This window comes from Lepisma saccharinum, chromosome 2 (assembly GCF_977018435.1).
Source record: "Lepisma saccharinum chromosome 2, izLepSacc3.1, whole genome shotgun sequence".
NCBI classification, from domain to species: domain Eukaryota; kingdom Metazoa; phylum Arthropoda; class Insecta; order Zygentoma; family Lepismatidae; genus Lepisma; species Lepisma saccharinum.
The window spans coordinates 4,415,799-4,443,584 of NC_139230.1; the positions used below are offsets into that span (position 1 = coordinate 4,415,799).

The window sequence follows — 27,786 nt, forward strand, 5'->3', positions numbered from 1 at the left end:
TTCCACGCAGGCCACCAGGGGGGGGGGGGGGGCGTGGAGATCTGCAGCAAGACTATGGGGACAGGTGGTCGACCAACCCCCAGCCGTTGTAGGACTTCGCGACCGGACTACGTTCACTCACTCGGAGCTCCCCAATTTCCTCACGATGGTGGGTTACCAGCCACCGGCCCTATACACAGGCCGAAAATTCCCGGAGATTGAACCCGGGATCGAACCCATGCCGTCCCGCAGCCGCCGTCCAAAGCAAGGTGCTTAGACTGCACGGCCATGGAGGAGGACTATCAACATCTATGCCCGATAAAATTTACAATCCTTGCTGCACCATTATCTATTTTGTATCCACTGCTTCCATTCCAACTTCCAATGAAGTGAATACATCGTAGAGAATACTTGCACGAATGAATGCACAGACTTCGCAGTTTCATCACTTTGTTGCGTAAGAACTTGCCTGTATTACGAATAGGGCTGAGCCGATGCCGACGTATCGGACGATACCAGTAGTATCGATATCGGAAAGTATCGGTTGACCGATACCAGCCGATACTTTTCCTGCATTTTAGCCATTGACGCGGGCTCCGCAAAAAAGCAGCGGCGACACTTTCGCGGAGTCTAATTATCCTGAAAATTATGCAAAATTCAAACTTTCTATTTATTTTGCACCAATTTTTGCGTGTTGTGGTTATATAACATCTATTTTAATATACTGATGTAATTCTTGAATATTCTGAAGAAAATTTCGTGGTAAATTGATGCATAGATTTGGAGAATTTATACACTAATATTGATCAATATTTTGAACAACTTATATTTATTGCCATTTTCAAAGTATCGGTATCGGTGGAAATCGGTAAGAGTATCGGTTTAGGACGTGCAGGATAACATATTGTTTAAAAATGTTTGAGCCGTTAAAATGAGAGGAGAGTAACTTACACCAGAAACGAAGGGCAAAGTGACGTGAAATAATTGGTTACACTAGAAGAGCGACTGCTTCTCCTCAAGAAGTATATACTGCATGTACAAGGAACAGCAAATGTATTAGTAATCTCTACGCCGAAGTGGGTTGGAAACCCTGCATGCTCCAAGGAACTTTGATAAGGTACCTGAATTGCCTCCAGTTCAACAAGGAAATAGGTGATCTTTAATCCTCAAGGCCAATCTGCAATACGAATGGCATAAGAGGTTGGTGTGTGGATTTGGTCAGCATGAAATTGCTGGTTGATGATAAGTGAATGTTTTTGTGTTGGTTTTTTTCGTCATTTTCCGTTACTTTTCTACCTCTGGATGTTGAATGGCGAATAAATTAATGTGAACTGACAAACATGAAATGGCCAACCCCGTGGCTAATTGGTTAGCGCACGCGCTTCGAAGTCTAATATCTGGAGATAGAATCTGGACCAGAAAATATGGATGTGTCATTGTCTTCATTCCACTTCCATCTATCGCATATTTAATCTTAATCATCGCGATTAACCGAGAGTGGTAGAACAGTGACTTCAAATGACAGAAAAAGAACCTTCGGTGTCTGCTTCCGAGTTTGAGGCATTGTTGTTTCTTCAGTCAATAGCGTCAATAGATTGTGACAGGGATATGAAATGTTTCTTATTTTATAAGCAATAGCAACACGAGAAGGGCGACAGATATTCCTCGTATTTCCTATTTTCCTTTAAGCTAATTTCCCGTTTGTGGTGATAATTAATTCTATTTAGTGTGCGAAGTATGTTTGAAATCAATTTGTGCTAATCTATGCAGATGTAACCGACTAAAGAGAGCCTCCACGATGGCGCAGTCAAAACGTCACCTCATTGCAATCAACGAGTTCACGGTTCGATGCACGGTGGAGGCACATAATGGTTCGGATTCCACTTGCAACTGTAGTTCTCGTCCCGATTTGCCTATCTATGCAGAAAGTGGACTTGAAAAAATTACTTCTTCAAAATTTGTGGCAGTTAGTTACCGATCTAAGTTGCATTGTTGCAGGAACTGCAGATAATAGACGTGTTGAAAGGAGCTTTTAATTTTCAAATAGATTTTAATTTTTGTTATTTAGTGTAGTTTTTCTGCCAGTTTTGAGTAATCACGACGATGAAGATGAGTGATGATATGATAGATGGACAAAAAAACAATGCCCAGACCGGTATTCGAACCCGGAATCTCTATCGTCGTAGCGCGTAGGCTAATCACACCTCCGCGGAGGTCGACAATTTTTACATACAGTAGAAACTTACACATCTTCCTTACATATTTTGTTTACCTACTGCACTTCCTACCACTCTCTCTTATCATGAATATGAATGTTACCTCTTCATTTCAAGTTTAGCTTATTTACAACTGCCGCTGGGTAGTGAATGAGTATTAAATATTTATTTTCATTTTCTGATGAGACACAAATTCCATCACCCAGATTTAACATTTATAAAATGTAGGTCCAGTGTAGCTTAATAATTCTGAATTCGCGTAAATCAGCAAACATTTTGCGTTGTTCGAGATTATCAATTAGGATACAATTTAGATATAATGAAAAAATGAAACTTGCATGTCACAATTGCCATGTCCAACTGATCTCCGTATGTATATAAAAAAATAGTGTTTAGCACGTTACACTTCAATTGTAAGCTACGATTGTTTCTCGGTATTGAACGAGATGTGCCTCCCCCTAGCGCCCGTCAAACAAAAATGAGATCGTCCCCGAAGAACAAATTTTTGATCTAATACCACGCATACATTAAGTGTTCAGAAACAGCTGTTACGCTTGAATATAAGGTAAAATACTCCTTAGCAATTACAATAATTATAAGCTAACTCGTGGACGAGAGATAGAACGATGCGACTAAACTTCCCCGCTCTTGCTTCCGAGTTCGAGTCCTGCTCTCGGCATGGAGTTCTATCTCTGTAGTGTTTCTCTATCAATTTAATTAATTATAATCCATCCTCATAATCGCGATAAATTATAAACATGTCATGGTAAAAGCAAAGCCAAATCAGAACAAAAAAATATTGTAAGATTACTGCAATGTCAGAACTACGTTGGATAAAAAAACGTGAACACAAGATCATTTTCAAACAGGCATTTGGGAGAACTGTGTAGACAGACAACATGCTCCCGGAAGTTGCCAATCGACATGTAGAAGTTGTGCGTTGAGAAAACTTTGCTCGAGGCTCCTCAAGCGTCTTATCACGAATGCCTCGGTGTGCGCAGCATTGCCAACTTATTTTCGGCTGTTAATTTTTTTTTCCTACCGTTATATCTGCGGCCGGGTGTACTTTGGTAAGAATTGACAAGCAGATGCAATTTGTTTAAAATAAAGATGTTTTTCTTACATTCTTACTATTTATTTCACGTTATTTCCCCAAACATCCCCCCCCCCCTTCTTCGTTAGAAAAAAAAACTCGGGAGCGCTGAGTTAGGAATTTCTGAACGCGGAACAGAAATTGCAAGCCACACATGAAGGACATTACAATTTTCTGTAATGATATAATGAGTTATTGTCGCTTAAAATACACGTAACTAATAACGAGTGCACGATTCTACACGTTCATAGCAATTCATCAATTCCGCACTGAGACCAGCCAGCACTGACTGCACCGCTGCAATTACCGTAGAAGGAGAATGGAGCTCGTTTGTATGACACGCAATCAAACTCGTGTCAGCTCCACGCAGAATATGCGAGACAATAACTGTCCGCTTGCAAATTGATGAAATGCAATAAATCAGGGAAGTTGTAACTTGGCTTTTTTTCTTTCCTACTTAATGGTCTCAGTCGAGTGGAAGAGAAAGCAGTTATCCACGGTAAAATTCACCAGCATCAATTGTATTGTGGACGCAATACGGAACAGATTTCTTTGTTTCAAACATCGTTTTGAGCATTTCCTGGAAATACAGGATGTTCATGTCGAGCCTTGTGCAGTTTGATGTTTCCATAATTGCACGCAACATCTATTGCTGACCTAATATTCTTTAACATCGTGCCACGTCTTTTTTACGCGGTAATTAGACAAGGCGCTGTATATGGCTGATGAGCTCTTCACATAGCCCAAAAATTACAATTAAAAGAAAGAAGAATTTAGTTAAAATAGACCTATAACAATTTGCATTTTTATTTTGTGCCGTTTTTCTGTCAATTTTGGGTCATCGCGACTGATGAATGATTAGATCAAAACTCATGAAGGGGCATTAAAAAAAAACATGTCAAAGCCTGGACTCGAAACCAGAACCTTCCGTGTGAGATCGTGAATCGAAGAGGAAACAGCAGAGTCCCAATCACAATACGGTACCTAATCATTGAATAAAGCTAAGTTACATAGTCCGTAGATGTAGAAAAAAACACCATTCATTTCAAAGGAGACTGTTAACACCAATATATAAAATATCATGATATAATCGAGTGTCTGAAGGCGAGGTTTGTAATAATATAAAAAACATGGGATACACAAAAATGGGAAAATTCAGCAATGATAACTGAACGCATACGGCATGCCTCCCACACACTGTCACGATGTAATCTATATTCAATTCCTGATAGCGATGATTATTAGTATATCCAATTTCTTGAAAAATCGGAGACTCAGTTCTCTAGAAGCGCACACAAGAAATATTATGAGCAACAAACTGCGATTCTACAGGGAGATCGCTTAACAGTATGTACTGTAGACCTGACAATGTATAAAACGAAGAATGGGAGAAAGATAGAAAATAAAAAAGATAAAATATAAATGAGACTCGCAAGTAATCTACTTAAGAGCTTTAGCTGAACGCTCCACAACCGATTTCAAGTTAGAAGCAAATATAAAACAATTCTGGGATATTTCCCAGTTTTCTTTACTGGTAAAATGTACAACAATGTTCTTGCTCTTTTCTGCCATGTAATTGGTGCAAAGCATGATGATTCCTCTAACAATATCTGTAGGTGTATATTTCACGGACAATTACATATACACGGTGTCTCGATCGACTCTATCCGGTTTTAATTTGCTTCTACTTGGAAACTAACGTGTCTCGAATTATCCAAATTCATTAGCAACCAACTACATTTAGTGAGAAAAATTCAATCTACTTTACTTCTGTACCTTTGCTCGCACAGACAAGTTGTCATTCTTCTACTAACACAGACAGGCTTCAGAGCGCCTCTTTCGAACGGACATCCGCAATTGGGTTCCGTGCCAACAAAGGAACATGCACCAAAATGCAGGCTCTAGGCCCTACTGATTTTCTTTCCAGGTAGAAACAAATTTAAACTGGAGTTTTCAGTAACACGATTCGTAACTTCTCACCAAATTAGTGTGATAATTCGACGATTTTTGTCGTTCACGCTGCAACGTTTTCCTCAAGAACGGTGTATGGCAATCTAAAATAACTAATACTCGAATACAATTATTATCAAAAATGGAACAGTTAGGTTTATTTTACTGTATTCCGACAATGTGGTAAATGTGTTCTCCTCCCTCACCTCCTCCTCTCTCTGTGCATCTCCGATTGAACATCGGCAACACGAGAAATAACATAATTGCTAAGGATAGAAATAAAGATGCTGGTAAATACAAGAAAATAATAATCTTTATTGAATTTCAATACATGATTCAGATACAAATCAAACCGTAGAGTTGGAGATACGTGTGCTTCGATTTCAGTATTTCTTTCATCGCGTAGGTACCTTCACTGGTATAAGATCCTGTTTTCGATTTGACTGCTAATAAATATTTACCTACTAAAGATAGACTATTACGTAAATTGGTTTGTGGAATATAGTCACATCAAGAAATCCATATATTATTTTCTCCTCAATGCACCGTCTTCAATTATGTTCAATACTAAATCGTTCAAGCGTCTAAACTATTGATTTTTTCTAATATACTTGAATAATATATACATCAAGCAATGGTGTTCTTTCTCGATTGTGGCCTTGAATGGAATCTGAATAATCTTTAGAAGGTAGGCGATTATAGGACTCAAATGAAATTTGATTTAACATAAAATTATTTTCGTAATATAAAATTAGCAACCCAGCTTAGGACTACGTCAATTTCTTGATTTCCAGTGTTGGTGGAGTATGATCCAAACAACTTCAGGTCAACTGTAAGAAAAAACAAAGAGAACATGAAATCATCAAATTGCTAACATGGTGATGCAATATCTACAAGTTAGTACAGGCAATTTATAGTCTATATTCAATGAGTTCCCAAAAAAAGCTGAAGTGTCTACCTACATAGTATCAAGAAGAATTATTTGAACAACAAGCTTAAGTAATGGATATATTACTGAAAAATAGAAAATAGTAAATCTACTAATAGGAACCAACAACACTACATAATTACACATAACCTCTGGAATGGCTACAATCTACCAATACTTTGAAACTTGGAGGAGTTCCAACCAGGGGATCTATATTTAAAATAAATACTATCGTCTTCAATTTCACTTGGGTGCAACAAAAAGAAAGAAAAGATGTGTAAATGAAAGGGTATTCATTTGGCACTGATGATAATGTTTTCCTCTTTGTTTACATGGCAAGCACGAGTTTTATGATATAACCCGCATTCTATTTGTCTCCTAGTACAACATTCCTTTTTATGTGTGCGCACCCAAATTGAAATGGTGATCACATAGTTTTCACCAATGACCGAAACAGGTGCATGAGGCAATACGGTTTTCCTCTAGTTCTATTTGTACATGGAATAGCTACTTTTCTGCTAGGATCATCCGGTATTCAGAAAACATTTGGAGAAATTGAGATCATCTGCTTTTGTCTACTCCATTCCGTGTTATTTCCGCGTGCAGTGGCTGTAGTATATGAAAAGTGACATTCATAAACAAAGATGAGAACTAAGGTGGCAAGAGGGAAAAACCCCAAAAGTTACGACAAGAATGAAAAACAATATATAAACCAGCTGTACTTCTAGAATGAACCGATGGTAGGATGTGACTGCTACGCGGTAAACCCGGGTTGAATTATATCCATCCCCATGCTAAACCATAAACAAACGCATACGTGTCCCAAAAATAATAAATAATTCTGCTTCATGCCACAATATTTTGTAAAGTAACAATAAAAGTTCATAACTGTTTTATAATCAATGTCTGAACAAAATACCAGAACGTTGATTGTAATATCACATGCTAGTCCTGTACATAAGTAAAACTAACTAAATACGGGGGACTCCTTTTTAATTCGAACTTGATTAATTCGAATCACTCGGTAATTCGAACAGAAGTTTGTTCCTCTTGAAACCATATTTAATGATAGGTACATGTTTTTGTTAATTCGAATTTTGGATAATTCGAACTGTCCCCCCTTGGAGTTCGAATTAAAAAGAGTCCACCGTATAAATTATCGATTTTTTTAACCATACATCTGTACATTAATGATCAATGGATACAGTATTTATATGTAGTCACCATATCGTTGTGTATGACCTTTGTCTTTCTTATTACATTAAACAGTATCTATATGGAGGATATTGCTAATAGTAGTTCATTCTTTGCGCAATGCCACAGAGGTTTCATTGTGGTTGATTTTTTTTCTTTTAATGTCGCTTTACTACCTCTTGAATTAATTGTAACGGTGAGCAAAGATGATGAGATGATGAAAAACGAGAAAACGAATTCCCATGCCTTACTCACAATTCGAACCCTGGAAATTTAGCATCACACTAACTACTTCATCATGAAGGCTAACTTATTGCGGTTCAACCGAAAAGAAAATCAGTTCCAATATGGTTAATTTACGAAACGGAAAATTAGAATACTTTCAAGTTTCAATGACGAATTCACGGCATACATTCAGTTCATACTCTACAAAACCTTCGCTCGTCAAAGGTATTTATTTGGAACACGTAGAAATAATTTGTTTAAGTATATTTACAAACTGTTAAGAAATACGGGAGAATACTTCTTCCAAAAAGCAGAAATGAAAGGTCTTTTTTCCCAGGCTATGAAGTTTGGTGGAAAATGAACAGCTGAGCTCCCTTCACCCTCGCCTCCAAAGTTCAGGAAATATGCAAGGAATTGTGGAGGTTAAATAGAATCCTACCACTTATTTTGTTGGTACAAGCTACATTGCCGCTTCTGTACATAAGGTACTGAAAAAAGAATTTAACCAAGAGCACAAAGTGTAAACCAACTCAGTTCAGTGCATATGTATTGAGCTAATGCCAATTACAAGCAAACGTACTAAACGTAAGGTATTGTAAATGGCATATTTTAAACACTTATACCAATATTTCAACATTGAGGGATTTTATATTGAAAAAATGATGACATTGCATTATACATGTACATGTGACGTTGGTGGAAAATACGATACATACAAAGTGATATAAAATTAAGCAACATAGCATTTCAACAGAACAAACAGAAATGGATAAACAAAAATCATGCAACATTCGAGCAGAATAAATTATGTGCAATTGCATGTAGTGTGAGAAAATTTGATACTGAAATAATCATCCACATTAGGTACTAGAGCATCACATAATGTGAACATATACCATCTTGTAGGAGACCTTTACATCACACTGATATATGAATATATACTGATGTGCATTTGCGAACATTCTAAAGCATGAATAGATAATTATAATAAATTTACTCACCATCAAAGACATCTTGGTAAATGCTCTGGCTTTCGTGCATTTATTCTGTGCAATCGTCTTCTACATTTCTTCTGGTGGCGGTAATCTTCCTTTAAGCGTGATCAATTTGCAAGTACAAACTGCGCAATAATTACAATAACACGAAAGAATCCATGCATTAACCAGCAGAACGTTCTGAATTGCATGAAGTGCATAATGCGATTCATGATAAATACCTTCTTTCACGCTGACTTTTTTAACTTGAGAAGATAGTATTATTCCGTGAAATCGAATCGTTGAAGTCGAATTATTAGCTAAGGGTGATACCTAAACGTTTAACTTGCTGAAAAAATTCCACCCAAAAGGGCAATTTCGAACTTCGGGTAGATACTCTACAATTTGGAATTCATATACATGTGTATATTATATATCAGATAAAAAATAATAACGTAAAATTTAAAAAGTAAAAAATTGAAGAGTTCAGAAACTTCATAAAAATAATTTCGGCATTGCTGGCGCACTGGTCACAGAAAAAGGTGACTATTGAGAGCTAAATTGCTTAACAATTAAAGTACCGGTTTCTTAAGTAAACAAACTTCAGAGAATGAAAAAGTTTTCTCAGATATAGAATCGAAAAAGAAAATCATGCTGATAAGAGTAGATGTGTATAGTGACAGGAATTCTACAAGTTATATGAAAATGATAGTTTACTTTTCTTCAACTGTCCCAAATATGAGTTAACTTTATTTATGGACGATAGTCATGCTTATAAGTGAAGTAGACAGATGCAGTGCATTTTAGCAGGGTGAAGTAATAGAAAGTTTAACATGTAAAGTTTTCCAATTTCCGTTTAGACATGCATGCAAGTAAGAATTTCATGAAGGGAAATTGTTTACAAATAAATTCATGCAAAGATGAGAAGCTTCCGGCGCGCAAAGTGCCTAAATCACTCGTAAATATGAGTGTTTTTAGTTTGTAGCGAACTTTAATTGCGTTTACTTTATGGATAAAAGCTTGAGGTGGAAAAGAAGTGCTGCTAATGCTTTCTATTGATAAGCCAAACACACAGCAATTACTAAGAGCTAGCGGTTGCATTTTATGTTACATTTGCAACTACCTAGATATAAGCAATAGAAAATTAACAGTAAAGCCTGAAATATTAAAAGTAAATAATTAAGCTGTCAGTCTTGTAATAGTATTACGTATCATAGATAAAATATAATGTATTACTGGTCCTTGAAATCTACCACTCAACATTCATATATTACTTCCAAAACGAACTCTACAGTAATCCAAAAAATCGACACTGCATGTTACAACAAACTAGTTAATTATTTTATAACAACGCACGTCTATTTTGCAACAGAAAACGAATTTTTCGTAATGAAGTCTCATATGAATTCTCACCTTAAAAATATTAAAACTGACCACAACTTAAAATGGACTTCGGCTTAAATACTCTAAAAAGAAGTTGGAAATGTGGTTAGATGCTTGATACACATATTAGCAATAATAATAACTTATATTTTTGTTGATAGTGGAGTTTTTGTGTAAAAATGTACGTTATTCATCTACTTGTTTATACTACGTTTTCACGCAGTAAAAACAAAATGTGGAAACGATCGGCAAGATGCTGGAAAAGAGTATCTACTTCCTTGCTACACCATCCTCGGAAGAGGCAACAATACGCACTAGGCACACGACTGATATTTAGAAATTATAAATTCTTTATTCATGGGCGACGTTCAGCCTGTGGCTGCTCTACCACTTAACCCGCAAAATCTCGTACAATAAAACAAACAAAATACAATTACTACTATAACATAAGAATTCCTTTTGAGATACCTGCCTTCGAAGACACGTGTGCAATGACGGCATTGAAAACAACATACTTCAAAAATGCACATCACACATTTCCACCAATTCCTCGTGACAGAACACGATTTAAAGTTGTTTGTTTTTGTATTTTCTGCATTACAACAGCAATTATAACTTATTGAGAAAACAATTTATTTAGATGTAAATTATGTAACTTCCCTTAGTCCTACATACAAAAGTTTTGTCTAGTGTTGTCAATAGCAACATTTATTCCTTACCCTTTATTGGTAGGTTTATTTTTACTTGAACATATTGGAAACCGATATTGCAATCTCTCATTTCTACCAGAACTCAGCAATTTACCTCCCCGAAATTGACTTAGGATGCCATGACAACGAAGTGAACGGTTGGGCCGATGGATAAACAAGAAGCTTAATGTTCAGATTTTAATGAAAATCTGTTTGTTACGATCTCAATTTCTTACATCTCCTTCATATTTGTAGAGTATAATAATGGCATGCCTTCCACCCTTCTGGGAAATTTTCCGACTTCGATGCTACTTTTGTTCTTCGTATTCGCATTTCCCCGTAACTTGGAGAAGAGAAAAGGAAAGGCTGCTAATTAGGTGAATATTTGCGAGAAACACTGCGAAATTAAACACTCCACTAATTCATGGCTGTTTTGCTAGAATTTATTTGTGGATTTCAGTGATTAGACTTCGTTCATATTTACTCCCCTGCACTGTCCTTGAGCAGTCTCTTATCTACGATAGTCAACAGCCCATCCTACTCTGTGGTCAAGCAAATGGACAAATCCGCTCACAATCTAGACACCGCCGGACCCTGTAGCCAAGTGGTTAGCACACCGCGCTGCGACGCCAAGGGTCCCGGGTTCGAATCCCGCTCGGGTTTGGTTGTTTGTGACTGTCTATTCATCAATTTCATCACTCATCCCCATCTTCGCAAATTAGCCAAGAGGCACAAAACGCGAAGTAAAATAAACTAAATAAATTAATAAACTAAATCCTGGGCATTTCTTTGCGAGTGTTCCTTCATCAAGAATCGCCACGACTATCGAATAGTGACAGAAAAGCACGTGGAATAAGGCACATACAAATTATAAGCCAAATTATATGATTTTGCGATAATGTCGCTACGCTGTTAACTCCCCAGTAAAAATTGTTTCACCATGTCTGATATTCCTATGACAATAACATCAAGAGAATGTTGTAAATACATTCTGCTCTGCTAGGTATACTTCCTTGGGAAAAACTGACTGCCGTCACATCTTCTGTTTGCAAGTGTGAGTAGGAATAAGTATTCACATTTACGTTGTGTACATTAACTATGTAACACCTGATTAGTTTCTGGAACCTCTCACAGAAATCAATTCTAACACTGTACGTATTCAAGTATTGTAAAACGTCAATGTAGCGGGCACTTTTACGAAGTCAAACAAGGGCTTTCCTTTGAGAGAACCGAAATTTAAGGGGGATATTGAGATTCAATCCCATATGCGAAAATTTTGTGGCGGTTCATTAGTTCTAACCTTCCATCATTTAGCTTCATACTTCTACTGTAATTTCAATTACAGGAAAAAAAAGGACAAAAAATGAGAAAGTTTAGAACAGTTACCTTATCCTTTCTACGTTTACTTGTCCGCTTATTTCTATCTATCAATGAATATCCATTATGCACTTGCCATTACTAAGTGCAGGCACTAACTCCATTAAAGCTCTTGGCACCTTGAGAGAGGCTGTCAGGGAAACTTGAGAGAAAGTATTCTTCACAAGCGAATTTCCAGTCTATATGCCATATCAAAACACCCTTAGGCACTCAGTCTATATTAAGGGTACACTTACTTTTAATTACCTGAAGGGCACTATTTTCTGCAGCTTATTTACGTATAAAATGCAGTGCGATAATTAAACTCTTGCTTTTGGGGCCGAGAGATGTCACCCATTGCTGCATCTAGTTTTTCGAGCATATGGATTATATTCTAGTTATTGTTAACAATAGTAATAATAATTATTATTACTATTGTTAACAATAACTAGAATATTAAAAAAATATTTTTAAAAACATTCATTTCCTCACACTAGCTCACTGTACCACTGATTGCTATTGTGTCATATTTTCTATATAATCATGTACTGTACTGCATTTTTTTATAGGGTTAGGTGGATCAGCATTTGCTGACCATCACAATATTGTTAAGTATTTATTTGACAAATAGGTGGTACATTTTATTCGATAGATGTGTTGTCGTCGATTGCATTACGACACTTGAGAGCATGAAGTGGCACTTGTATCATGAACAAGGTAAATTCAAAATTAATAGAGTTTATCGGCTACAGTATTATGTACGATTAGTACATGAAAATTTATTGCTGGGATACTTGGTTTATTTGGGGGTAGGGCAGTATCCCTTCTCCCCCGTTAATTCTCACCTTGAAAGGTCTCGGGTTCGATACCCGGTAAGGTACGTAGTGGTTCGGATCCCCCTTTAAACTGTAGGTCCAGTCCCGATTAACCTTCTGTGCATAAAGTGCTTAAAAGGTCAATTCGCGCCCTGCATGAACGATATAGTAAGATACGATTGTTAATGACTAAGGTGTACCCATCCATCAGTCAACAATATTGTTGAAGGGTGGTATTGGTCCAGAGACACACGTATATTTTATTTTTGAGGGTCATGCAATATTGCTACACATTACTCACGACGGAAGAAAAACTACACACTATTTTTATGAAACGATAGAAAAACTATCGATTGCTTCTGGTTTTGAATAAGAAGAGAAAGTCTATTATTCTGAGCAGTCCCATTCGGTAAAGTCACGACCACTTCTTATCGTCCCTCGTGCCTTCATACCATTCAGCGCAGGAATTTACATCCTGCACATGCTTCTGTTGCCAAAGGCTTCATTTAGCCGCTAATCTAATGAATGCCAGATCTGCTTAGCAAACGTGAGAAGAATGGAAATAGATCCACAAATAAACTGTTGGCACAGCTCTAAATTCGTACTGAAAACAAACACAATCCCTACAGAGTGTAATTTTCTAGGACACTTCTATAAACTGCAACTGTGAAATGTTGCAATACGATTAATGCCAGAGTTTTCTATGTAAAATTTGTAGTCTGCCAAGATGTCCTTCAAGGGAGACAAGGATGACCAAACAAGACTCCACGGATTCCATTTCTCTGAGCGAAACTCAACATCCTCACATCTAAAAAATTTTCGATGATAACGAGTTTTCCTTCTGCAGCAAGTTACACTGACGGCAGAAACCGAGACACTGGCTGAATCTAATTTTCTCTCGGAAACCACGCTGGTGATTCGAGTCGACTTCAAATTAACGTCGTTTCGCTCAAGACTACTGAGGCTCGTAGGTCAATTTCTTCGGAATCCCACTGCGATTAATTCAAGAGAGAGTAAACGCCATTTCGAAACAGTAAATTTTTAACCTAATTTGTAAAGTTAACCCTATTCATGCTGAAACAGACTGAAAGGTACCACCACTAGGAGTCAGTGAAATGTGGCCTTGGGGGATGCTGTATATGAATTTATAAGAGAGAAAATGTGGGTCATTTCCATCAGCAAATCAGTTACTGGCAAATTTACATTAACAAGTTTTACAATTAGATATGTCACATTTAGTCGGAGATAGAACCATTATGTACAAGGTAGAATCAAAAAATAAGGTAACAAGTGCCCTGAAAATGTACAACGATACGCTAGTAACTGTTTTTTTTTTTTGTGTGTGTGTTGTAGGTATTGATGGATAGTATCCCTGGTGACCGCTAGAGAGCAGCACGGTGACACAGTTGCAGAGAATCGCAGTTCGAAGATGGCAGGGTTACTGGAAACATGGTCAAATGTGGAAGTGCGAAGTGTGATCAGGTTTTTGCATGCAAAGGGGAAGAAACCAGCCGAGATCCATCTGGAACTTGAGGAGGTGTATGGAAACAACGTGTTATCCAGGAAACAAGTGTGTGTTGGTGTAAGGAGTTTGAAAATGGTAGGACTGACATTAATGATGATCAGCGAAGTGGCAGACCGTCAACTTCAGCTACCGACCAGAACATTTGTCAGGTGGAGGGAATGATTAGGGAGGATAGGCGAATCACACTGTCACACATTGCAGATGCACTGAACATTTCGTATGGTTCTGTGCACAGTATTGTGCACAACACGCTTGGCTACCGCAAAGTGTGTGCACATTGGGTACCAAGAAATCTCACTGATTATGACAAAGGCAGACGAATGGGCATGAGTCTGAGCCACCTGATCCGTTATCAACAAGATGGGTCGTCATTTCTGTAACGCATCATTACGGGTGATGAGACACCTGTGCCATTGTGGACACCGGAATCCAAACGTTCCTCCACGATGTGGAAACATCCATCATCGCCCCCATCCAAAAAGTTTAAAACAATAACATGTGCAAGGAAAACAATGGCCACGATCTTTTGGGACCACCTTGGTGTGATTCACCTGGAATTCCTTCCACGTGGTACCACTGTCAATGCTGTGACCTACTGCCAGACATTGGACAGATTGAGAGAGGCCATACGTCGGAAACGACCTGGAGCACTCAGGGAGGGTGTATTGTTGTTACACGACAACGCTCGACCTCACACAGCGCAGCTCACCCGTGACCATGTCACACGTTTCCACTGAGAGGTTTGGGAACACCCCGCATACAGCCCTGATCTTGCACCCAGCGATTTCCATCTGTTCGGACCAATGAAGAAGCATCTTCGAGGACGACGCTTCAACCCAGTGCAAGAGGCACAGGATGCAGTGAAAACCTGGTTGGACAGCCTTGAAACTGATTTCTTCACTCGTGGCATTGATGCATTGGTCACCCGCTGGAACACGTGCTTAGACAAATATGGTGAATATGTGGAATGTTAGTGTGCAGTGTCATGTGTGTCATGTATACCCTGTCACAGTTTAGGCAACCACGACATAAAGGTTTCTGTGGAAAAAAAAACTTGTTACCTTAGTTTTTGATTCTACCTTGTATATATATATGAATCACACCATAATTCTCCCCCTCTCCACCCTCCAAGAAAGACTACCTGAAGAATGAAGAACAGAAGACAGACCTTTGAGCTACTAGTACTCTTTGGAGGCAATGGTGGAAGCTGAGTAGTTCGGACAGCACTTTAAACTGTAGGTCCAGGGCATACAGTGCATTTTACTACTTCTCTCCAGGTGCCAGATTGATAACAGCCTGTACGTACGTTATTGGTCGGGTATATGTTGATATCCTTCGATACCCGGTGGAGGCACACAGTGGTTCGGATCCCACTTTAAACTGTAGGTCCAGTTCCGATTAGCCTTCTGTGCATAAAGTGGACTTAAAACTCAACCAGCGCAAAAAAGAGATAAGAACACAAATATACAATTAAGTTAAAGGAACTCATAATGAAGGATCCTAAGATCTAGACTAGTGTTTGAAATATAGTGTGGATATATTATACTCAGACTAGCATTTCTTTCTTTCTTTTTCCTTTTTGTAAAATAAGAAAATGCACAAAACCTTTGAACATGTAACCTCTATTTTTGCAATAAGAAATTTTTCTGAATTTCTTTAATCAGCTAATGAAATTTGAGCAATACACACACAACAAATGGCGAGCGTAACATAACTAATTACTGAAGGAAAAGTGTTCATGTGTAACCAAAACTTGTGGCATGAAGGTCAACACAGGACTAATAACTGCGAAAAGCGAACACCAATAATTTGTATGTACCGAAATAATGCCAGGTCAACACATAATAAAAAGAACACTTGTTATAACGGAAATTAAAACCGTGTTGACTTAAAATGTCTCAGAAGATTAAAAAACGGGATTGATAATTTTCGGTAAGTAGGAGCAGAGTTTAGAATTTTATCAACCACTGAAATTAAGTCTCATCAAATAAAAATGAACTCTGGAAATCAGAGGTGAGTTCCAGATCTGAGGGTGGGGAGAATATAACATCCGAAATTAAAGGGTTTATTGGAGAACTAATCTTCGCTTGAAAAACGGGCGCCGAGTATCTAAAGTAATTAACCAACACAGCATGTGCATTTCTCTCCAACGTTTCCTCTTACTCCCTTTAATTTCCCGCGCTTTATATTGATTCCAGCTCCTGGAAACTCAGTATAAATGTTTCGAAATCGGCATCAATTATTGAACACAAGAGTGATTAAAAAAAAAAGATCTACCTGTTAATTACGGTAACCAGTTAGCTTCTTTCACTTGGAGTACTTTCATGGGCAATTTTGAAAGTCTATTCAATTGTTTAGGGTGAATTTTTTGAACTTCGGTTCTCCTGGATCAAATCTACGAAGTAGCGACAAAAAACGGAAATATTAATTTCGCTTCATCTCATTATTACCCTTCAGGGGTAGGACAGTTTTACAGGAGGATACTTCGAAGCTAGGGCATCCGAGTTCAAATCCTGTATAAGACACAGATTGACATCATTGTGTTTTCATTCGCATTGACAGCATATTAACATCGTGTATTGAATAGAGACAAAAAAAGGCAAGTTCTACATGAAGAAATTAAACTTAAGGCTGGTTTGTAATCGGTTATGAAATATTCAGAAACTCTGGTCCCCCAAATGGTAATGTTAACATGTCTTCCATTTACATCACGAGCTTTGTGCTGTTCGATTGTTTACAACGCGGATATTAGAAATGCTGATTTAATGATAAAATTGGGTTATTTTACGTCGCATTTCTTCCGACTTTGGCTAATCGCAACGATGAGGATGAATGACGATATGATGAAATTGATGAAGGGCAAATCGCAAATAACACACGCCCCAGGCCGGGATTCAAACCCGGGACCCCTGGCGTCGTAGCGCCACTCCGGCGAGGAGGTTCGGCAATTTAATGATTGAGTATTTGCAACTGAAAGCACCACCTACTGAAATATGCGTCTGTTCCTTTTCTCCACTGGGTTAATTAACTAGAAATTTACTCTGGTAACTGATACTGATTAAGTAAAAGGCATTATATGGGAGAGAACAACCGCGAACTTCGTTGAAAGTGCTTTCTTCTACCAATGGTCTGAAATGAAAGCTAAACCCATAGAAAACCTTTGTGATGACCGTCAACAGAGTTTTAACTAGTGATGGACGATATCGGAAATTTGCTATCGCCATATATCATCAAGAAAATTTCGTCACAGACGAAACGATAGCATATTTTTTTCCGTATCGTGATATCGGCGATATATCGTCTCCACGATATATATCGCCAAACATCGTGACGATATATCGCTGATACGATATATATCGCTAAAATAACGTCATATATTGCTGAGACGATATATAGGATCGCTAAAATATCGTGACGATTTAACGCTGAGGCAATATATATCGATAAAATAGCGTGACGATATAGCACTGAGACGATATATATCGATAAAATATGGTGACTATATATCGCTCACACAATATATATCGCCAAAATATCGTGACGATTATCGCCGACACGATTATGTATCGTGTTCTAGAAATACAAAATTACACTCTGGCAGGTCAAAGAGAAAACTGACGAAAGGAAAGTCGAAACGATAATGAATTCAAGTGGATAGATACCGTAAAATTTGTGCTTAAGAGTGGACACATTCTAATTGTTGAATCTGCATGACTGGATATTATTTTCTCGCCATTTTGAAAAAAATACTTTAGAGCAGTTTACTATACACACACGCGAACGCGCGCGTGCCGCCTACGTGGCCGAGCGTTGGACTCACGATCTCGTCACTCATGGTCCCAAGTTCGAGTCCTGGCGTAGGCATGGATGTCCCTTCTCAATTTCATCCAATCATAAATCCTCATTATGAATACAAACAATTTAAATATGCAAAAAGGCAACGCAAAATAAGAAAAGTACATACTTCATATGCAACTCAACCTGAAGCATAACAAACTGAGCAAGAACGTATCCTGTTCTTTCGGGCATAATTTACGATTAGTCTGAGTTAAGTGTATTCGGATGACTACCTACGTTGCATAAAAGCCGCCGTATTACACAAGAATGTCATCTTTCATAAAGCGGGTCATCTAGTTATTGTACCCATGGATACAATTAAAGCTTTGTTATTTAAGAATATATATGATAATGAAACCCAAAAATATCAAGTTGTCCCTTATGTGAACTGCAAACGTTTGCAATTTTTTTTTCTCAGGCCACCTTGAATGGCAAAAACATCACTCCATTTTTTTCCTCTTCCCAATCAAGTTATGTGAATGGAATTTTGAATTCAAGTCTCGGTAGAGAACACTGCATTCGCATGCAAATGCCAATCGGCACGTTTACTCTGGCGATAGAAATCCTGGACGTAAAATAAAAAAGCACTAACAAACCAGAGTGCATGTAATCGAAAACAGATGCACCATGACAATACTATTAACTACATACCAGAAACATGGAGAAGGAACTACTCGATTACGACTGCTACGCTGCGAGAGTTGATTGTGTGCGTCGAAAAGGAACAAGGAAATGTACTTCCTCTTCCACGTCACAGCTCAATTCATATGATAAAAAACTCTCTTCCAGAGATTTAACACAGCTTTCTTATAAACTTGTAAAACTACACAAGGACTACATCCAGTCATCTCTGGTTTTTAAACTTTTCAAGCTAAAATATAATTCGAAGCACAGAAACAAACAATTAGTATATGAAAAATGTATCAAAATCTCCCAAGGTCAATATATGATGACTGACGAGGATGGAGGAGGCGGTTTTTAATGTATAGTTAACATAGAGGGTCAGGCTCTGGTTTAACTCATTCTAAACTCTGGAAGAATGGCAGTCACATGACCGTTTGGAGGCCACGATGAAAATAACTTCAACTGTGCAACTTAAGTTAGCTCAGAGCCAAGGAATTACTACCTCAGCGTGTCCATACAGTCACAAAAAAGATAATCCAACATTATGCTCAGAATGTAGAACCTATCTTCCGTACAGCAGAATCTTGTATTTGTTTTGTTACCTCGTAACTGTGTTGTTAAGAGCGAAGATGAGAATTGATGAACTAAACGCACTGCCATGAAATTAGGCGGGTGGCAAAAGTTTGCGCTGTTGCCACGTCGGAGCACAATTCTGTGTGTTCGGAGATTTATAAGAATTAAGAAGTTCGTTTTAGAGTTGGTCTTTGTAATCCATGTGATACAAACTGACAGTATTTGCTCGAAAGGTCAGGGATGACACAAAAGTGCCCCGGAGAGAGGTCGGTCTGACGCTCGAACTAGGCAACGTAGCCCGGTTGACGTTGCCACACAGTGCGCGGGAACCAGCGACTTTTGTCCTGCTCTCGCTTTGCTTTTCCCATATGTGGCACCAGCGAAATTCTACCCAGCCGCCTATTTTCGTGGCTGTGCATTTAGACCAGTGACCGAACATAAATGGGTTTTCGGGGTTCGAGCTGTGTCTTCAAAAAGCATTACACTAATCCCACACCTCGATGGACTGTTACTGCAAGAAATGGAGGAAGGGTATTGGGTTAGGCTAGACATCTTGTACGGGCACATCTATGTCTGTCTATCCATTTACAGTATTTTGATCTTGTGAGAAAAGGGGGAAAGGAGGTCGTTTGTGTACCTGATGTAAGTGCCAACTATAACTAGGAAGCGGTTTAACAACAGACCTAATTTGTTTAAAGATTATGCACACACAGGAGATGTACTAATTTGGTCCTTCCGCACTTGATTCGCTCCCTCGCGCTTTGAAGCGACAGAAAAATTCAAAAATATGCAGCAGATGGTAGCAAAATAAAGTCAAAGGAAAAATTCTTGTCTTCACAATTTAAACTGATCGTTCATTTAAAAAATACATTTACTCATGAAGATTACTCGCACAACCGCACTATCTTCTGCATGTACGCAATTTTGAAAAGAAAAGATGTGCCTTCATGTTAAATGTAAACGCTTCGCAAAGGGTTAAGTTTAATTTTACTAAACATGGCTTTTGCTATTTATAACGCTGTTACATTGTGCAATCAAGCAGCCTACCAGAAACACCGTCCATGACGAGTCCAATTACAGAAGATGAAAGTTGTGCGTAAGCAACTCTGAAAATTCATGAACTCACGCCCAGAATAATTTCAAAATGGAAAAGGTATGCATAGTCACGTAAGAGGATCTCTGCTAACAGCAAATGCAGGATTTGCGAGACACAAAGCGGAATATTTAGTACAGCTTCTCAACCAACAATCTCTCGAAGCTTCCGGGAAATATTCCTTTCATTTCGTCCAACGTGAAATGCTGTTGCCATAGAAACGAAATAGAGCAGCACACTATGCATGCAATGCGTTTCGATAGATTTGGTCTTCCGAAAAGCTATTGATTTTTCTCTTTGTCGCATATGGCTCGCAATGGAAATGCAGTCAGAAAACCACGTTTCCATGTGCACGTAATTGCAGAACTGCATTTGCACGTACGACCAAAGAGCCGCGGTAGCCTAGTCGGTAGGGCGCCTGACTGCCACGCGGGAGACCAGGGTGGGGGATCTAAGGTCGGCATTTTTCAGGTCTTGTCCCAGAATAAAGCGAAGCTAAGGGTCACCCAGCTTCGAATCAATGGGGTGTCACCTCCAAAATGGCAGAGATCGAGAATGTGTGGGAACCTACCCCACACATCCCCTAAATGTGCCTTTCAAGACACGGTGATATGTGCACAGGGATTGATTGATTGATTTGCTGCTATATTTTACTTCGCTCCTTGTGCCACTTTTTGGTTAATTTGCGAAGATGGGGATGACTGATGATATGATGAAATTGACGAATGGACACTCACAAACATCCATGCCCAGGCCAGGATTCGAGCCCGGGACCCCTAGCGTGGTAGCGCGATGTGCTAACCACTCCGCCACGGGGGCCGGCATATGCACAGGGAACTTTACCTTCTATTTATATGACCAAATTAGAATTCAAAATCTTAAAAAAAAAAAGTTTTAGTCACAGTGTATCACGTGATGAAGTAACATCTGCACGTTGTGTACTTTGTTGTTTTCGTATTGAAGCTACGTCGCTCTTCAACCGTAGAAGATTAGTCGAGACGATGGCGAATTGAAGAAACTGAAGAAAACTTAATTCATCCGTTATCTACTCTGAATTTGAGCCAAGGAACCATGGTTTAGCAGCATGTTTAGCTACCCTGACTTCGCAGCGTCTTACGCTACTCACTACATCACGAGGACGGAAGTAATTTGCAATTACAAATTAAAATGGTCTATCTCTGACGCGTACTGGTGAGACAACCATGTATTTCGTTTTCTTAAGTTTTTATATCTCGTAGAGCATCACTTGGTTTACTGCTAACAATAGAGTGAAAGAAAACTTATCAAAGGATAATAGTAAATATTCATTCGTTCCTCGAAATTCGAACACAACCCTCGCAGATAGTAACAATAACCAGTAAAATCGACTCCCTTGGAGATCGCTTCCATACCTGCTCCTTCCGAACACAGCCAGGAGGAAAACAGTATTCGAACCAGAAACTCGGATTTACAAATTTCTCTTGTTTTTACCTCAAGTCTCTACAATAAACTTGGCAGCGATTAATTTGACTTAGCATGAACTAAGCAGACTCGCTGAATACAGCTTATTAAGATGTATTTGATCACATAATTCTTTCTCTCATCTTAAACTGCCGATGTAACTAATCCGCTGCGATCAATAGTTATGTAGAACCGTTTCTGGAATCAACAAATTTCCTCGCCCTTCTGAGACTTCGTATATCGAAGCTGCGTTCCTGCACATATTGATTGATTGACTTGAGTTGTTTTACTTCGCTCTTCTGCCACTTTTGGCTAATCGCGAACAGGAGGGTGAGCGATATGATGAAATTGATTAAGGGGATATCACAAAGAATGCCCATATCCAGGCCGAGATTTGAACCCGGAGAATCTGGCATCGATGCGCGCTGTGCTAACCACTCCGCCACGAAGGCCAGCTGCTACACATTGAGTAAGCAGTATATATTCAAAACCAATCCTTAATAAGTTGTCTTCCTCCAAGCTAAATTTAATTCCTTTGAAGTTATCCGGCAAACTTACGCTAGTCCACACATTTCCAAGGAACCAAAATGGCTAACAGGCCAGGCTTCCGTGAACAGTTTGGAAATGTTTCTTCCACAAAGACAAATATTTATGACATGGCTCGGTACTTAGCTCACTGAACGGTATCATAGAGAATTCTTGCCCTCTCGCTTTAGGCCGTGCGTGAGATCGCTCTTGTGTTCAGATATGCGAATAAATGCGAGGCTGCTCTCAATTCCAGCACGTCGATCAATAGTTCTTCCAGAGACACCGTGACACGAAGCAAAGCTCTTCTGTTAAATGAGCCTCACCGAGTTGCCTGAATTCAGTTTCCAGGCAGACGAGTTGGGGACACCATTCCTGCTCTACATGCTCAGTAGACCGTCGCTCCATATTCTCCTCCCGCAAATTCTCGTTCACATCAGTCGACACAACCTTGGTTGGCAGTTATATGAGGCAGAGAAGAGACAGGTTTTTCTATCGCCTTCGACACTGGCAATGTTTTTAGCTATTACATAATATATAAACAATTATATAATAAAATGTCTCCGTGATCGACAGATTAGAATTGCAAGGATTAAGACTGCTTGATTTGCTTTATTTTACTTCGCTTTTTGTGCCACTTTTGGCTAATTTGCGAAGATTGAGATTAGCGATGATATGAAATTGATGAATGGACACTCGCAAACATCCATGCCCAGGCCAGGATTCGAACCCGGGACCCCTGGCGTCGTAGAGCGATGTGTTAACCACTCCGCAACGGGGGCCGGCTCAAGGGTTAAGAGAACCTGGATTGGAATTCCACCTAAGGTACTATTTTGTTACACAATATTCATAAACACTTTTAGACATACCGTGAAGCATGATAAGAAAGCAAATACAAAAAGAGATGGCGTAGCGGTAACGTCGTTGCCTTGTAATCAAGAGGTCCCAGGTTTGATACCCGGGGGAGGCACACGGTGGTTCGATCCCACTTGAAAAGTCTAGCCTATATGTGCATACAGCGAACTTAAAACACGCTCAAACAAGAACAGAAGTTACAAAAACATAAGAATTATACTCATTCGGAAACAATTACAGAGCAAAATATCCCAAGATGTGTGTGTTGTTTCTGACAAGGAAAAGACGACAGTGAAAAATGGATTAAAGTAAAAAGCTTATTTCGGTGACCAGGAAGCGGAGATAGGATTATCACGGGAGGATACCAACCAGCTACAAAGTGTAGAAATCCTCATTCGCTCAGTTATTTCTCACTCCGCCAGCAGTGAGCAGAGTGAGTGCGTATTCTGTGTCTGGTGATCCTCTCTTCTCAAATACACTTGATTGAATGTAGACGCCAGTGAAACTAAAAATGTCAAACCGAAATTATTTAAACATCATTAAAAAAGTTTTTAAAAAAAGTGTGTGTAGTTTTCTTCTCGTCTTTGCTTTTGTTGCGAGTTTGGTTTTAAGTCCACTTTGTGCACAGAAAGGTTAATCGGGACTGGACATACAGTTTAAAGTAGGATCCGAACCACTGTGCTTCCGCTGGACACCTTGATTACAAAGAGAGGAAGTTACCACTACGCCATCATGGAGGCTTTTTCACGTATTTGCATATGACGAAGAAATCTACCTTAACACTATGTATAGTGTGTTGCAATAAAAGGGTACTTGAAAGTATCCAGAAAACACAATGTTCAATTAACGTTTTCTGTAACACCCTGTCGCATATTTTCTGCATTTTCTAGAACTCAGGTGTGTATTAAGGATGTGTAGATATGCAATGATATCAATAACAACGATCTTCCAACGCGAAAAATAGAGTGCATTCGTTTTGACTCTGGGCCTAGATTGTGCGTGAACAACTGCGAACAACTCTTATAACTAGTTATGCAATATAAATACAGGGTGGTCCAAAAGTATGGAGACACCGGAATAAAAGTTGAATCACATATTGTTCCGCACAACTAACATTGTAGGTTTGTAATAGGTGGTTTGACGATGACGGCCGCCATCTTGAATTAAACTTCAAATTTTTAAATGGGAAGTGGGTGATATATCAAATCAGGCTAGAATTTCACGAGAAATGCAATGGTGAAGGTTTATTCAACGTATCTTTAACCAATAAAACGTTAAAGCTGAATTCTTGTACCATTTTGCTTCTTTTCGAGGTGTCATTAAAAGATCTTTAGCGCGTCGGTAACGCATCGAGATCAAAGTGACGTCTAGGGAAAGATGTTCGCATGCCATTGCACACGATTTTAATTGGACACATCCACGAAGAGCTGCGCGAAACTTGTGTTTATCATAGAGGGCGACACAGTACTGCCATCTATCACGTGGAACACATGGTCGGCGATCTCAGTAGTCTGCAGACAGCAGTATGGGACGGTCTGAGGAACTGACGGACTTTCAACGTGGTCAGGTGGTTGGGTGCCATTTGTGTAAGAAGTCTGTGCGCGATATTTCCACCCTCCTACACATCCCCAGGTCAACTGTTTCCAATGTTATAGTGAAGTGGAAACGTGAAGGTAATGCGTATAACCCAAAAGCGTGCAGGCCGGCCTCCAGAGACCCTCGAGTGTTGAAAGAGGGTCATACGGCATAATCGTCAATCATCCATCGCCACCATCACACAGGAATTCCGAACTGCATCAGGGTCTACTCCAAGCACCATGATAGTTCAGCGAGAAGTGCGGCAACTTGATTTCCATGGCAAAGCAGCTGTCCATAAGCCAAACAGCACATAGGTAAATACCAAACGCCGCCTTGCGTGGTGCAAGGAGCGGCGAAACTGGACCATAGAACAGTGGGAAACAGTTGTGTGGAGTGATGAATCACGGTACAAACTGTGACGATCCGATGGTAGAGTGTGGGTGTGGCAAATATCTGTTGAACGACATCTACCAGCCTGTATAGTGCCGACAGTGAAATTCGGGGGTGGCAGTGTGGTCATGCATCTCCTGGAGGGGACTTGGCCCCTTGTTGCTTTACGTTGCAATGTCACGACACAAGCTTACATTGACATTTTTACCGCTTTCATGCTGCCTACCGTCTAAGACCAGTTCGGGGATGACCATTGTCTCTTTCAACATGACCGAGCACCCGTCCATACTGCAGGGCTTGTGGGAAAGTGGTTTGACGACGACAACGTCCCACTAATGGACTGGCCTGCGCAGAGTCCTGATTTAAATTCCATACAGCATCTCTGGGATGTTTTGGAACACCGACTTCGTGCTATACCACACCGACCGACCTCTTCTCATTTCGGCGCTCCGTGAGGAATGGGCTGCAATTCCCCAGGAAACCTTAAGCCACCTGATCGAAAGTATTCCTGCGAGAGTGAAGGCTGTCATGAAGGCTAAGGGTGGGCCAACACCGTATTGACTGCCAATGTTCCCGATAGAGGGATCCCAAACTTCTACTTCATTTTCAGGGGGGTGTCCGGATACTTCTGATCACATAGAGTATATATGATATTGTATTTTGAATATATCGTGCTACATTCTGTAATTTTATTGTTCTCATATTCCATGCCTCATACTTCGACTCGGATATTCACGACAGCAGAAAATAAAATAACCCATCAGAATTTCTAAAACCAATTCTGTCTTGAGGGCGCGAAAAGAAATTTGCTGACTGATGACTTCACGGCAAAAAGTTTGTGGTTCTGTAAAATGTCGGAATGAAGAGATGCTGTGTAATTATACTCTCGTCGTCCTCCTCCCACTTGGATTACATCTCGACTTGCCGACGCCATTCTCATAAAATGTTCGTGGAATGACCAGTGTAAGACCTTTAATCTCGCTACGAAGGCATGTGTGAAATAGGAGTCTCCACCAAGTAGTGAAGAGACGGCAAAATATGTGTTGCCAAAATATGAGGTTTGGGTGTGAATGTGGCCTCATTTGGCACACGAGATGTAACATTTGCTTGCTATGACTAAGGTAACTGCAGCAATAAACAGAATTAATTTATTTTTATATCTAACACAAGGCAGGTCTAACAGTGTAAAAATCGTATTTTAGATAACACCACTATTCGCTTTATCTGAAGAAAATTTAGAAGACTCCATATTAAGTTATATATCGGACACTTCTGAAGAGCGAACATTTTTATGTTAACTATCAGTGTTCGCTTAAGCATATTTTATGTATCACACATTATATATATGGACACGTGTAAGTAACGTTAAAATGTCGACTATTCCGAAAAAGTCCCTAAAACTCTATCTGTGCTATGAAACTTGTTTAAATGATTTATTAATTAAATATATAGACTACATAGCACATGAAATGGCCAGGCACTTCAATTTTGTGAATATTCAAGTTTTGACTTTTGTCCAAGTTTAAGGAACATTTATTGCGCATGCAAATTTTATATATATATCTTTCGACTGTACGGACAATTTTACAAAACGTTCTCCCATTGAACTATTTTTCGGTAGATTTGGATGGTTTGATATACCCCACAATCAGATTTTTTACGCGAGCGCGAATAGACCATTCCAAAGTTAAAATTAAGTTAAAAGAGCGTTTACCAGCAGAGTTTCATTCTCAATCCACGATTTTAGGATGACATTTTTGTTTCTTTAAATGTCATAGATCTGCGTATTTTGCAACAGCAAACTGTATGGCCAGGTCTCAAAACACTAGCTTCTGCTTCTCGGGTCATACTGATGAGTTCAATTTTTCATTTAAGGCTAATCGTTAACACACGAGCCTCGCACTTCACACGGTAAAGCAGTCAGTACACTTGAAGAGCTATAAATACGTAACACTCCTTATCCCAGATATTGACTTATTTATATATATATATATATATATATATATATATATATATATATATATATAGCGCTGTCAATCATTCGGAAATTGTAATCGCTGGAGAGTAGTTTTCAGTGGCGCGTCCGATATTGAGATTGTCTGTTTTTGAGAAGTAACTTCCTATATATACCCCTATGTATTTCTGGGGGAAATTTTAAAGGTATTTAGAGGTATCCGTTAGAAGTTTCACTGCGTGCGCGTGTGTGTATATATTCTAATTTTCGACCTATTTTTCACACGAGAGACTTGTTCTACACTTAAAGCACGCCACTTTTACTAACCTTAAAACTACGTGACGTAACTACTCCTTTAGGATCAAGGTCTCCAAAGTGCTTTTCATTGGCTGACACGTGGTCAGCCGATCGAATTCCATCGCCGCTGTTATCTAATTTTCTAGACCGGAGTCTGCTATTCCTTCCAAGTAGAATCCAAACTGTCCTCGGGATGCTGGGTCAACACCAAAACTTTAAAGAGTTCGCACCGGGAAGCGAACTCTGAACAGTTCTTACATCAAAAGCGCTAAGGTATATGGAAGTCCACATCA

At 39.1% G+C, this 27,786-nt stretch overlaps 1 protein-coding gene across 12 annotated transcripts in view; it reads right to left on the reverse strand.

The window, feature by feature from the left end:
- The window catches only part of LOC145983879 (adenosylhomocysteinase-like 1), a 355,689-nt gene that overhangs the window by 92,881 nt on the left and 235,022 nt on the right, over nt 1–27,786 (reverse strand). The window contains exon 1 of one of the 12 annotated variants that reach the window (XM_083116957.1): nt 18,816–18,849. The exons of the other annotated variants lie outside the window; for them this stretch is intronic. Coding sequence (XP_082973083.1) covers nt 18,816–18,824 — 9 coding nt within the window. The 5' untranslated portion in view covers nt 18,825–18,849. Of the gene's footprint in view, nt 1–18,815; nt 18,850–27,786 lie in introns of those variants that run through there. 12 annotated transcript variants of the gene reach the window in all.